The following is a 13690-nucleotide window of genomic DNA, read 5'->3' on the forward strand; positions in this document are numbered from 1 at the left end:
AAGGCAGTAAGGTCTAAGACGGAACAAAACTTGACTGCTGGCTAGAGGATCCCTGAGGTAAAACCGGGAGTAGTGGTTCCCTGCCAGCCACTGAGGGAGTGGCACTACGAGGCAGTGAACAGGAAGACAGCCTAGGACTGCTGGCAAGGAAAGATTTTCCAACTCTGGAAGGGAAACCATTTTGTGACCAACTCGTGAAGAGGCAGCAGCAGCTCGTGGAGCAAGAGAAGGACCACAGGCCCCGAGAGGGAGGCAGAGGATGGCATGCAACTGCAGGAAGGAGCGTGGGCCTCGCGAGCTATTCCCAGAGTGACCAGGAGAAGGCGCCATCCTAACAGTGAGTGGAGCACCCTGTTACACAGACTCATTCATTTCTAAATATATGTATTTATATACATGTAAACTCACCAAAGCACACGATGAGGTGATTTATTATTAGTTAAGCACTGGAATAAATTGCCTAGGGAGGCTGCGGAATCTCCATCATTGGAGATTTTTAAGAGCAAGTTAGACAAACACCTGTCAGGGATAGTCTAGATAATACTTAATCCTGCCTTGAGTGCAGGGGACTGGACTAGATGACCTATCGAGGACCCTCCCAATCCTACAATTCTATGATTCTATGATTATAATACCTTTAATGAAGACGTGTGAGGCACTTTGACTCTGGTTATGTTGTCTGTGAACATGGTAGGAATTTCCACTTGTATAGTCCATGGCAAAGGAGCTGGCCCAAGCAAAAAAGAGTCAACAAATTCACCTGAAGCAGAGACAAAACTGTATTGAGTACAAACACCAGGTATTTATTTCCTGACACCTGCAATTAAATCATGCCACACCTGTATCTGTTATGTTGATCCCAGTTAAGGTGATTAACTAAAATAAATACCACTTTTATGTCAAAGAGTTCCATTGTTTACCAACCATAATTTCTTTCCAAAAAGGAAAATTTTATAGAGTATTTTGCAAACACAAACAAATCCAGCTAAAATATTCAACCAAAATGGTGTTAATGCAGCATAGTCAAATTTCCTCTGAGAAATTAAGATTACAAAAATCGTTGTTTCCAAAATTCAGTGACACTTCTTGTGAGCTCTAATCCTGCAAACACTTTTCTGCATTCTTATCTTTACTACTATGAGTAGTTCCAATTGAAATCAAGGTTAGTAAAGTTAAGCAAATGCCTCAGTGTTTAGAGGATCAGGAACTTACTAGTTACAAGCAATTGTGTTCAATAAATCTTGGCTTCATGTCCCCAATGAATGGAATGGGCAGTGGTTATGAAAAAGAAAAACAAATCCCTAAGCTGAGAGACAGTCAAGTAAAATCCCTTTTTTTGTGCTCTGCTTCCTTCAGGAGGAATAGAATCACTCCACACCAGTTTGACAAACCCTCAAATCAAAATCCCTCCATGATTACTAGAGCCAGGCAAAAAAAGGTTGCAAAATATCTTGAAATTTTCAGTCTCCCATTTTGCAAGTTGCAAAAGGGAATGATTATTGTTTGTTTGAAATTTTTCATAAAATCAAGAATTTTCAGGGCTTAGGTCTTTGCTCTCCCTTCTCCAGCCTTTTTTTCCTCCATCAGCCCCCACCCCTCTTTTTCCCCTTTCTTTTTTTCCCCCTCCATTCCTTTCTTTTTTTTCTTTTGCCTGTCAAAAAGAGGAGGAAAAGGAAAAAACAAAAATTGGGGAAAAAATGAAAACGGAAAATGATTCATTCCCAGTTATATGAATAAACCAGAAATTTTATTAAAGATTTGCGGGGGGGAGGGGCAAAATTTTCCATTTTTGAAAAAAAGGGCCATTTTTCAAGAAAAACATTTGCTTTGAAAAATTTCAACCAACTCTATGTGATGTGTTGCTTGAAGGCTACCAGAACCCAAATCTCTTCTGGTCTGCCAACTCCTAATAACCCTGAAATGTTGGCTGTCACCTAGTTTCTATAACATTTGCCTTACGATGGACTGCAGTGTTCCCCCCATTTACATTAAAACTATGAACTAGGCATAATGTCCTCAGTAAGCTCCAGTACACACCAGAACGTTCATGTTCCTATGGAGTTAGAACGCTTCCTTCAGGGATCTAGTTTATTTCAACTTCCAAACTACATAAATCACATACCATGTTCATAAATTAACTGGCTTATTGTGCTTAAGGTGTGTAATGAATTGTCATAGTATTTTTATCCAGGCAGGTGTTTTATTTAATTTTTAATAACTGCAATTTGGCAACTGAGTAGGAAGGTAACTTTTCTTGTGCACATTTTTCATTAGCTTTTGGCAGAAATGCACAACACAACAGTTAGACCTGTATCATAGAAGAGGCCAATCTCACAAGATTCTTACTTGACATCAGAATCCTACTTACCCTTGTAAGGTGTTGTCTTCCACTCAGATGATCTGGATTCAGTGAAGGTCTCTAGCCGATACTAAAAAATTAATTAATTAATATAAAACAAAAACCTCTAACAATCCCAAAGTGGGCGTGATTGGGCATTGAATGAAGTGTATACAAAAACTCAATTGAGACTGCAATCTAGAGTTTAAGAAAGTAGATTCACACTAGCTAAAATAATGACCTGTCTCACTGTTGACAGGGTGAGGTGGTATCGTCACAGAATGCTGTATTATGGGCCTGAGCTGAAGTCTATCAAAGTCAACAGGAGACTTTCCATTGTTATCAATGGTCTTTTGATCAGGCCCCATATTTGCTCTATACCAGCGGTTCTCAATCCACAGCCTGCGGGCCGCATGTAGCCTGTTAGCACATAGCTGCGGCCCAACACAGCTGTGTGCTAAAGGCCATGGGCTACGGGCTCCCGGCTGCCTTGCTGCCTGGTGGGCTCCGGGGTTGAGGTCCTGGCTGCACCCTGACCCCCCGCGGTGGGGTCTGGGCAGCCAGCTGCCCTGCCGCATGGTCTGCTCTGGGGTCCGGACTGCTGGCTACCGCCCGGCCCCGCATGGCAGGGTCTGGGGTCAAGGTCCTGGTTGCCCCTTGGTCCCACACAGCTGGGTCAGGGGTCCCCGTGCAGCATGGTCTGGGGTTGGGGTCCCTGCCTCTTGCCCCACACCCAGCTCTCTGCTCCTGGCTCCACTCTGTGGAGGGGTCTCTGGGTGGAGGCTGCTGAGCATAGGGGCTTGTGGGGGTGGGGTTAGGCGGGGGACACCATGGTTCTCAATCTGCAGCCCAGGTAACACTATGCATATGCAGCCCACAATGAGAAATAGGTTGAGAACCACTGCTCTGTGCTCTAAAAACCAAAAATGCCAATGAGACCATTGCACCTGCTCTATTTAATTTCCCTATTTCTTTTTGTTTCAGTCATTCGCTTCTTCATTTACCTTCTCATTTGGCTATTTTCCTCATATCCCCTCCCTCTCTTCTATTCACACATTCTTCTGCTCTTCACTTTAGTTTCACCTAAGCTAACACTATCTATCTATGGGTTTCTAGAGGAAGTCGCCGTGGAATATTTGTGTTGTTTGGAATTCAGTGATTGGTCCTATTAATTAACAATGGCTATATCCAAACGTTGCTTCTCTCTCTGACATTGTCTATGCTGTCAGTTTTTCAGGCTATCGCCCACTGTTCGCTGCCGGTGGTGCAACTGCAATGGTTCTAGTAGTGGTGGCTACCTATGTAGACTGGCTGCTGACCTTTTCACCCCTAGTCCTTCTCCTATTTGGATCAGGGATCAAAATGGAATATATATTTTTAAAAGACTTGACACTGGCAAAAAGGTCCATAGCAATGGAATCAAATTATGAACCTACATTTTCCAGATTCTAAACCAAGCCATCATTGAAAAGCTACGAAGTGGAAGTAGCTCTTTGCTGTCATTCTAAAGATTACATTCCTTTATGATTCCCCAGATGTTCAGAGCATGCAAACACAATTCCAAACTGAAGCTAGCCCCACCATCCCAATGGGAGTTTCTCAGTAAAGGGTCTGTTGTGTGGGTAAGGGTAATTTGCAACGCTTGGCAGCTGTTTGATCCCAGTGAAATGCCCAGCTCCCGCTGAAGTTAGTGGACAAACTCATTGGGCTGCAAAAGTTGAACATACTCTGTAGGTGTTGAATGGCTGCAAAGTCCGAAACACCATTTCCTTGGCAGGGGCCGAGCTGTAGCAGCACCTACTGGCTGCGTACTGTATAAGAGCTTCTTTGGCTGCATCTTCTGAAACAGCAGGAATGCTACCAGAAAGAGATAAGAAAGCATGGACCGGTTTGAAATTGGCTTTCAATTTTCAGAGCGATTTTGACATCCCAGCATCACACATTCTCCCATAAAAGGCCTCTCCCTAATTTACATAGCACTCCACTGCACTGACAGAAAAATGCTGGGTAAGATGACAGGTTTGGAAAAACCTAGACTCTCTTAGAGATTCAAATCCCAGCCAGGATAACTCAAGCCTTCATCTCTCCCAGGATGAGAGGTGTTTAGGATGCAACATTAACAAGTGAGGTCCTGATTTTCAACAATCAGGTCAGCATGTATTTGAGAATGTGAAAATTTATGTCTATTGTGCACCTCAGATGTGTGCATGTAAAATCCCTGAATTTGCTCACCCGTGGCTAAGTGCATGCTTATCTACTCAGCAGCATAGGCTGATCATGGCTTTGTGCACACATATCTTGATGTATAAGGTAGGCACTCACATGCTGGCTGGGAGAGCTGAAAATGGGGAAGGCCTAACGCTCCCACAGCACCATTGATAAGAGCAGTGTCTGACTCCCAGGGGTGGCTCCAGGCCCCAGCACGCTAAGCGCGTGCTTGGGGTGGCATGCCGCGGGGGGCGCTCTGCCGGTCGCCGGGAGGGCGGCAGGCGGCTCCGGTGGACCTCCTGCAGGTGTGCCTGCGATGGGTCCACTGGTCCGGTGCCTGCGGGAGGTCCACCAAAGCTGTGGGACCAGCAGACCGCGGGACCAGCGGACCCTCCACAGGCACGCCTGCGGGAGGTCCACCGGAGCCACCTGCCGCCCTCCCGGCGACCGGCAGAGCGCTCCCCGTGGCATGCCGCCCTGCTTGGGGCAGTGAAATGTCTAGAGCCGCCCCTGCTGACTCCATGTCACTGGCCAAAAAATTGACTCTGCTCTCTTGTGTGCAGTGTGCCAGCTGGCTGCCACCCTCTCATCAGCAGTGTTGATTGTGCTTAGTTTGCAAAGGGTGCAAGGTAACTCTTAATCATCATCATTACATTTGAAAGCACATCTTACTTCCAGTCTGTTTGAGGTGGAGGGGGCCCACCTCCACGATCAGTCACCAGATCTGATGGAGGCGGTAAACCTTTTCCTCCTGCGAGAAACGAAAAGGCAGAAGTTGGTATTTTACAGGTTTAGAGAGACACACTAATTTGCTACTTGTCCTTCAATTCCTGTCTGCTTTTGAAATAAGGCCAAAATCACTGGTTTCTGTCTTGTTCTAATGAACAGCCTCTGACCAGCACAGGACACACACAAAATATCAGAGGAAAACTGATCTTTTAGAGAAAAAGAGAGAAATCAGGGGTACATTCATTGGATAGTTCAGCGGGGATAGAGAGGCAATTGTTTGGCACAGCAGGGGTAGACGGCTGTGGCGTAGGTGGGGGTAACTCGCAACTCTTGGCAGCTGCTTGATCCTAGTGGAATCTCTCTCCCACCCTATCACTTGGGAAAATGCCTCAGAAAATAAGATTACATTCAAGAATATAGAAAATACAGTCAAGTATCAGAGGGGTAGCCGTGTTAGTCTGGTTCTGTAGAAGCAGCAAAGAATCCTGTGGCACCTTATAGACTAACAGACGTTTTGCAGCATGAGCTTTCGTGGGTGAATACCCACTTCTTCGGATGCAAGACGAAGAAGTGGGTATTCACCCACGAAAGCTCATGCTGCAAAACGTCTGTTAGAAAATACAGTGTCAATCAGCTGGTGCAAAATGCTCTACACTGACTTCCTTTTAAAGAGATAGACAGTCTCAGGAAAAAGAATAGTCTGTGGGTTTATGTACTAACCACCATCACCCAGAGCTGTGCCTTCATAGCCAGAGACATCGTCCATGGGATAAGCAGGGGGAGCAGACGGTTCTTCTCCACTAGTAATGTCATCAGGAACGATGGCACCTATGGCATAAAGAGTTTAGCAATAGAAAGTTGTCATAATGTCCTCACTCAAACATGCAATGAACCAGCTAGGGTCCTGGATATACAGAATGGTTTATATTGGGCCCAATTTTCCTCCCAGTCACATCAGAGCTACACTAGCATAAAACTGGTGTGAGAGGAGACTCAGGGTACGTCTACACTTACCTGCCGGTTCGACGCGGAGAGTTCGACTTTTCGGAGTTCGAACTATCGCGTCTGATCTAGACGCGATAGTTCGAACTCCGGAAGCGCCGCGGTCGACTCCGGTACTCCACCTCGGCAGAAGGAGTTGGCGGAGTCGACGGGGGAGCCGCGGAGTTCGACCCCGCCGCGTCTGGACGGGTGAGTTGTTCGAATTAGGGTACTTCGAATTCAGCTACGCTATTCACGTAGCTGAATTTGCGTACCCTAATTCGAACCCCCTTCTTAGTGTAGACCAGGCCTCAGACTGCTGGTCTTTAATCAAATAAGTGTTTGAGATACGCCAGGAAGTTTTGCCGTAAAAATGGTAGCAATGGGTGACCTCTGTCATGCACATGGAAACTACTGATGAGTAAACTTCCATAAGGTTTGAGGTGTGGCCAGGATAAACACCTATGAATCGAGATGTCTGCAAAATAGGCCTGAAAATCTTATAAGAAAATCTGTGTTCCTGTGATTCTGTTTGATTCTTACTGCAGAAGAAGTACCACAAAAGCCTCTCCTGTGATATTTCATTACTTTTGCTTATGGCTTAAGACAGAATGAGAATGCACAGAGATGAAGTAAACTCAGGGGAAAATATTATCTGAGCACTTTTTCTTTTTAATCCAACCAAAATTTCAGTAAAGTTTTGGACAGAGATTTGAATCAATGCTTACCAGTGCAGGCTGATGAAATCTGAATGTCGGTAGCTGAAACTGACATTTAAGGAGGACTCAGAGCCTGTTTGAATCCACCTGTAGCAAACTATGACTCATGTTACTCAGTAGTAGCAAGACTGTTTCAGGAATGACCCTGAGGAACTCTAGAGAGACCCATGCCTACCCTTGTTATCTACCACAAGCAGGAACTGAAGATGGAGGGAAAGAAAATAAATAGATCCTTATGACCAGAGATCTGAGCTCTTCTGAAGAAATGAAAGTCTCTTGCACTCTCTCATTCTGAATTTCAGCATAGTGGTTCAATTTGCAATTGTTTAATTGCAAGCATTTTAATTGCTGAACCACAAACACAATTCACTCAGCAGGAAGGAATGTACATTACTTTATGCTGCTTCCCATTAACTAACTAGATTTGGCATTTATTCACAAAAATGGTAAGAAATTAGCATTTAAGAAGACAATGCATTATGCAATTTGTGCATTAATCTCTACATGACTCCGCACTCCTTCTGTGGAGTCAAAATTCCCACTGACTTCAAGTAAGGAACACCCGGTTGAAAAGGGACCCTGGCAGCTCCAGTCAGCACTGCTGACCAGGCTGTTAAGAGTCCGGTTGGCGGCACTACAGGGCTGGCAGACTCCCTACCTGGCTCTACACGGCTCCCAGCAGCAGCCGGCATGTCCAACCCTAATCCTGCGTGCAGGGGCAGCCAGGTGGCTCCATGCCCGTGGGTGCCGCCCCTGCAGCTCCCATTGGCTGAGGTTCCCGGCCAATGGGAGCTGCTGAGCCACCGCTTGGGCTGGGGGCAGCGCACAGAGCTTTCCTGATCACTCTTGCATTTAGGGGCCACAGGACATGCTGGCCATTTCCGGAAGCTGCGCAGAGCCAGGTACAGAGCCTGCCTTAGCTCTGCTGTGCCGCTGACTGGGAGCTGCCTGAGGTAAGCACCACCTGTCTGGAGCCTGTACCCCACATGCGAACTCCCTGCCCCAGCCCTGAGCCCCCCCCCCGCATCCAAATTCCCTCCCAGAGCCCACACCCCAAATCCCCTTCCATGCCCAAACCCCTTGCCCCAGCTCAGCACCCCCTCCCACACTCTGAACCCCTCGGCCTACACCCCAAACCGTTCATCCACAGCCGCACCCCAGAGTCACAACTCGGAAGGTCAAAAAAGAACCTGAAGAACAGCTAGACAGAGTATTAGCAAAAAAAGTATTAGCAAAAAAATTTTTAAATACATCAGAAGCAGGAAGCCTGCTAAACAACCAGTGGGGCCACTGGACGATCAAGATGCTAAAGGAGCACTCATGGATGATAAGGCCATTGCGGAGAAATGAAATGCATTATTTGCATTGGTCTTCACAGCTGAGGATGTGAGGGAGATTCCCAAACCTGAGCCATTCTTTTTAGGTGACAAATCTGAGGAACTGTCCCAGACTGAGGTGTCATTAGAGGAGGTTTTGGAACAAATTGATCAACTAAACAGTAATAAGTCACCAGGACCAGATGGTATTCCCCCCGAAGAGTTCTGAAGGAACTCAAATGTGAAATGTCAGGACTAATAACTGTAGTCTGTAACCTATCATTTAAATCAGCATCTGTACCAAATGACTGAAGGATAGCTAATGTGACGCCAATTATTAAAAAAGGCTCCAGAGGTCACCGAGGCAAATACAGGCCAGTAAGCCTGACTTCAGTACTGGCCAAACTGGTTGAAACTATAGTAAAGAATAAAATTGTCAGATACATAGACAAACATAATTTGTTCGGGAAGAGTCAACATGATTTTTGTAAAGAGAAATCATGCCTCACCAATCTACAAGAATTCTTTGAGTGGGTCAACAGTCATGTGGACAAGGGGGATCCAGTGGATATAGTGTATTTAGATTTTCATAAAGATTTTGACACGGTCCCTCTCCAAAGGCTCTTAAGCAAAGTAAGCTGTCATGGGATAAGAGGGAAGGTCCTCTCATGGATTGGTAACTGGTTAAAAGATAGGAAACAAAGGGTAGGAATAAATGGTTAGGTTTCAGAATGGAGAGAGAGGTAAATACTGGTGCCCCCCCCCAGGGGTCTGTACTGGCCCAGTCCTATTCAACATATTCATAAATGATCTGGAAAAAGGGGTAAACAGTGAGGTGGCAAAATCTGCAGATGATACAAAACTACTCAAGATCGTTAAGTCCCAGGCAGATGGCGAAGAGCTACAAAGGGAGCTCTCAAAACTGGGTGAGTGGGCAACAAAATGGCAGATGAAATTCAATGTTGATAAATGCACATTGGAAAACATAATCCCAACTATACATATAAAATGATGGGGTCTAAATTGGCTGTTACCAGTCAAGAAAGAGATCTTGGAGTCATTGTGGATAGTTCTCTGAAAACATCCACTAATTGTGCAGTGGCAGTGAAAAAGGTGAACAGAACGTTGGGAATCATTAAGAAAGGGATAGATAATGTGGAAGCAGGGAAAGAATTAATAAGGATTTGAAGGGGATCTTAATGCATGTCAGTCAGTTAGCAAGAGTTAGCCCAGCTGTAGCCCTAATGACGTGAGAAGCAAGGATAGTGTGAGGCAGAGGGAAAGAACTGTGTAAAAAGTTATTACGACCTTGTAACTGATAACCAAATATGCAGCCTGGTGTCTTCTAGGAGTGAGAAAACAAGATAGCAGAATGGCTTATGTATAAACAAAATGAAGTTGTTGCTCTTGATTGTCTGTATTATTGCTAGTTATTGTCTGTAACAAAAGTATAAACGCTTGCTGTAATTGTTTACCAGTTGAGAGACCTGTCCGGGACTGGGGCGACCCTGTGTCCTATGGCACTCTCTCCCTCCATTGTAATTACTGGAGAAATAATAAAGTATTTGATTTTACTGCACCCAACAGAAAAAGCGAGAACTGAGTTTTTCTCCGACAATAATAAGGCAGAAAATATCATATTGCCTCTATATAAATCCATGGTATGGCCACATCTTGAATACTGTGTGCAGATGTGGTCACCCCATCTCAAAAAAGATATATTGGAATTGAAAAAGATTCAGAAACGGGCAACAAAAATGATTAGGGGTATAGAATGGCTGCCATAGGAGGAGAGATTAATAAGACTGGGATTTTTCAGCATGAGTGGTGTGGAGAAAATAAATAAGGAAGTGTTATTTACTCCTTCTCATAACACAAGAACTAGGGGTCACCAAATGAAATTAATAGGCAGCAGGTTTAAAACAAACAAAAGGAAGTATTTTTTCACACAATGCACAGTTAACCTATTGAACTCCTGGCCAGAGGATGTTGTGAAAGCCAAGACAATAACAGGGTTCAAAAAAGAACTCGATACATTCATGGAGCATAGGTCCATCAATGGGCTATTAGCCAGGATGGGCAGGGATGGTGTCCCTAGCCTCTGTCTACCAGAAGCTGGGAATGGGCAACAGGGGATGGATCACTTGATGATTACGTGTTCTGTTCATTCCAGGGCCGCCCAGAGGGGGGGCAAGAGGAGCAATTTGCCCCAGGCCCCGGGCCCCACAGGGGCCCCCACGAGAGTTTTTCGGGGGCCCTGGAGCGGGGTCCCTCACTCGCTCCAGGGGGCCCAGAAATCTCTTGCGGGGCCGGGCCCAGGAGCTTCTTCCGCTCCTGGTCTTCGCTGGTGGGGGGTCCTTCCCCACTGGCAAATTACCGCCGAAGCGGGACCCGCTGCCGAAGTTCAGCTCGGTCTTCGGCGGTAATTCGGCGGTGGGGGGCCCTTCCATTCCGGGACCCACCGCCAAAGTGCCCCGAAGACCCGCGGTGGGGGCCCCCCGCCGCCGAACTACCGCCGAAGACCGGGCTGCACTTCGGCGGCGGGTCCCGCTTCGGCGGCAGGGGGCCCCTGCCATGGGTCTTTGGGGCACTTCGACGACAGGGGAGGGCCCCCGCCGCGGGTCTTCGGGGCACTTCGGCGGTGGGTCCCGGAACAGAAGGGCCCCCCACTGCCGAAGACCCCTGGCCCCCGGAATTCTCTGGGCGGCCCTGGTTCATTCCCTCTGGGGCACCTGGCATTGGCTACTGTTGGAAGACAGGATATTGGACATGATACTTGGTCTGACCCAGTATGGCTGTTCTTATGTTCTTATTAGGTGCAAAAGTAACTTAAAGCTGCCTTAGGCGTCACTTCAGTCCCTGTGAATGAAATGTGACCCCATTATAACAGTGGTCTCCATAATGTGGGGCGCCTCCTTAGGTGGACACAGAGGAACATTTGAGGAGGTGCAGCAGGGCCCCCAGTTCTGCTCCGGCCCCAGCTCCTGGCCTCAGCCACTGGTTCCCGTCCCCCAGCTGCAGACCCAGCCTCGTCTCCTGGCTTTCGGCCCAGCCACAACTCCGGCCACAGCATCGACCCCGGCCCCAACTGTGGCCACGCTCCCAACCCTGCTCCTAACCATGGCTTGGGGGTGGGGGCACAGCAGGGGTTAGGAAGGGCACACAGTGAAAAGTTTGGGTACCACTGCATTATAAGTTTGCTCGTGCACCACCAAAGTCAATGGCAAAATACTCCCACTGACTTGAGTGGTGCAAGTGGTACCCAAGTACATATGTGTGTAGATTGCAGGGGGAAATGAAACATATTGGGTCTAATCTTCTATTCAGATCAGAGTCAACGGAAGGAGTGGATGCTCCATGTCTCTGAAAATAAGGTCTGTCTTTCTAGCTAGTATTTAAATGTGTGCTCAGAGTAGAAAGTTTTGCAAACTGAATCTCAGCACCTAGCACACTGCAGCTTTAGCGAGCATACAGCACTTTGTGAGCACCTTTCCAATTTTACACCAGCTCATTAGGAAAACAAACTGCATATTAACTCCCTTTGTTTTGCTGTTGTATCTGCTGAAGACCGATACCCACCAAGAGCCAGCGTCATAAAAATACAAATGGCCCAGTATCAAATCACAGAAATTACCTCCATCGTAAAACATGAATAAGTGTCCATATGTTTCCCACTACAAGGCCAAATCCTGAGCGGGGCTGTATGCCTGCAATGTCGGTGGAGACAGGATAGGAGCACCCCCCAGGATTTGGCCCACAGCTATTTAAAGCTGGGGAAAAGATATTCATTGTTTTGACATTCAGGGTATCGCCTAACAGCTTAAAATGCCTCTTGCTAATAAAGCAGACCTTGGTTTATGGAGCAGCTATTCTACCACACTGAGGCCTGGTCTACACTACGCGTTTAAACGAATTTAGCAGCATTAAACCGATTTAACCCTGCACCCGTCCACACAACGCGGCCCTTTATATCGATATAAAGGGCTCTTTAAACCGGTTTCTGTACTCCTCCCCGACGAGGGGAGTAGCGCTGAAATCGGTATTACCATGTCGGATTAGGGTTAGTGTGGCCGCAAATCGACGGTATTGGCCTCCGGGCGGTATCCCACAGTGCACCATTGTGACCGTTCTGGAAAACAATCTGAACTCGGATGCACTGGCCACGTAGACAGGAAAAGCCCCGCGAAATCTCCAGGCTATGATAGACAGAGGCCACAGCACAGTGCTGTGTGACAAGCGTAACGGAAAGCCAAAGAATCAACTGGACGCTCATGGAGGGAGGGAGGGGGTACTGAGGACTCCAGCTATCCCACAGTCCCCGCAGTTTCCGAAAAGCATTTGCATTCTTGGCTGAGCTCCCAATGCTTGAAGGGTCAAAAACATTTTCCCAGGCGTCTGCCAGGGCAATCCCCAGGGAAAAAGGGCGTGAAATGATTGTCTGCCGTTGCTTTCACAGAGGAAGGATTGAGTGACAACATTTACCCAGTATCACCCGCAACACTGTTTTTGCACTGGGATCTCAACTCAGAATTCCAATGGGCGGGGGAGACTGCGGGAACTATGGGATAGCTACGGGATAGCTACCCACAGTGCAACGCTCCGGAAATCGACGCTAGCCTCGGTACATGGACGCACACCGCCGAATTAATGTGCTTAGTGTGGCCACGTGCACTCAACTTTATACAATCTGTTTTATAAAACCAGTTTATGTAAAATCGGAATAATCCTGTAGTGTAGACATACCCTCATAGTCCCCTAAATGGGGCTAAATGCTGGCACAGTGGCTGTGCACTCAGAAACAGCTGTCACGCCTTCTTGGGTGATAAAAGCTTGATCTTGCAACTCTTACTAAGCTTTATTCATGTGACTAATTCTTACCCATGCTAGTATTCCCATTGAGGTCAATGGGCAAGTGGGGATTAATCACATGAGTAAGGGTTGCAGGATCAGAGCCTAGAACCCATTTTGTTGAGCAACAGCACATAGCTTGGGACAGCTGCCTTCACTTCTCTCTCTTGGAGGATGGAGTTTTCAAAATCACTTAGCGCTAGCCTCACTCTGCTCCCATTGAACTCTCTCTTAAAAACCCCATTGACTTCAGTGAGAATACAGCAAGGCCATCACAGTGCTTTTGTAAATCCCACCATTTTCTTGTGAGAATATTGACAATTTAACTTCCACCTGTAAAATCAGCAGCCATGAGCTGAGAAGACTTTCCCCTAATCTCTCATCCAAAGATCAGAAAATACCTGTTGGCTAGCTGCTTGTTTCTGTGGTGCATTTCTATCGATAGAAACAATGGCAGAATGTGACTGAAGATGTCATAGAAAAATACCGGACTGCGATGGAGTGTTCACCCCACACTTGAAGACTAAGAAGAGGGCTAATTAACCCTACAG

The 13690-nt window shown here is 46.7% G+C and overlaps 1 protein-coding gene across 2 annotated transcripts in view; it reads right to left on the minus strand.

Annotated features, from left to right (window-relative positions):
* LOC123375029 (protein SSUH2 homolog) overlaps nt 1-13690 on the minus strand; it is a 41225-nt gene that overhangs the window by 16362 nt on the left and 11173 nt on the right. The window contains exons 1-5 of one of the 2 annotated variants that reach the window (XM_045025581.1): nt 5996-6140; nt 5219-5297; nt 4066-4195; nt 2369-2429; nt 636-760 (exon numbers count right to left, since the gene is read on the minus strand). The exons of the other annotated variant lie outside the window; for it this stretch is intronic. Coding sequence (XP_044881516.1) covers nt 636-760; nt 2369-2429; nt 4066-4195; nt 5219-5297; nt 5996-6041 — 441 coding nt within the window. The 5' untranslated portion in view covers nt 6042-6140. Of the gene's footprint in view, nt 1-635; nt 761-2368; nt 2430-4065; nt 4196-5218; nt 5298-5995; nt 6141-13690 lie in introns of those variants that run through there. 2 annotated transcript variants of the gene reach the window in all.

The sequence above is a fragment of the Mauremys mutica genome, chromosome 7 (assembly GCF_020497125.1).
Source record: "Mauremys mutica isolate MM-2020 ecotype Southern chromosome 7, ASM2049712v1, whole genome shotgun sequence".
NCBI classification, from domain to species: domain Eukaryota; kingdom Metazoa; phylum Chordata; order Testudines; family Geoemydidae; genus Mauremys; species Mauremys mutica.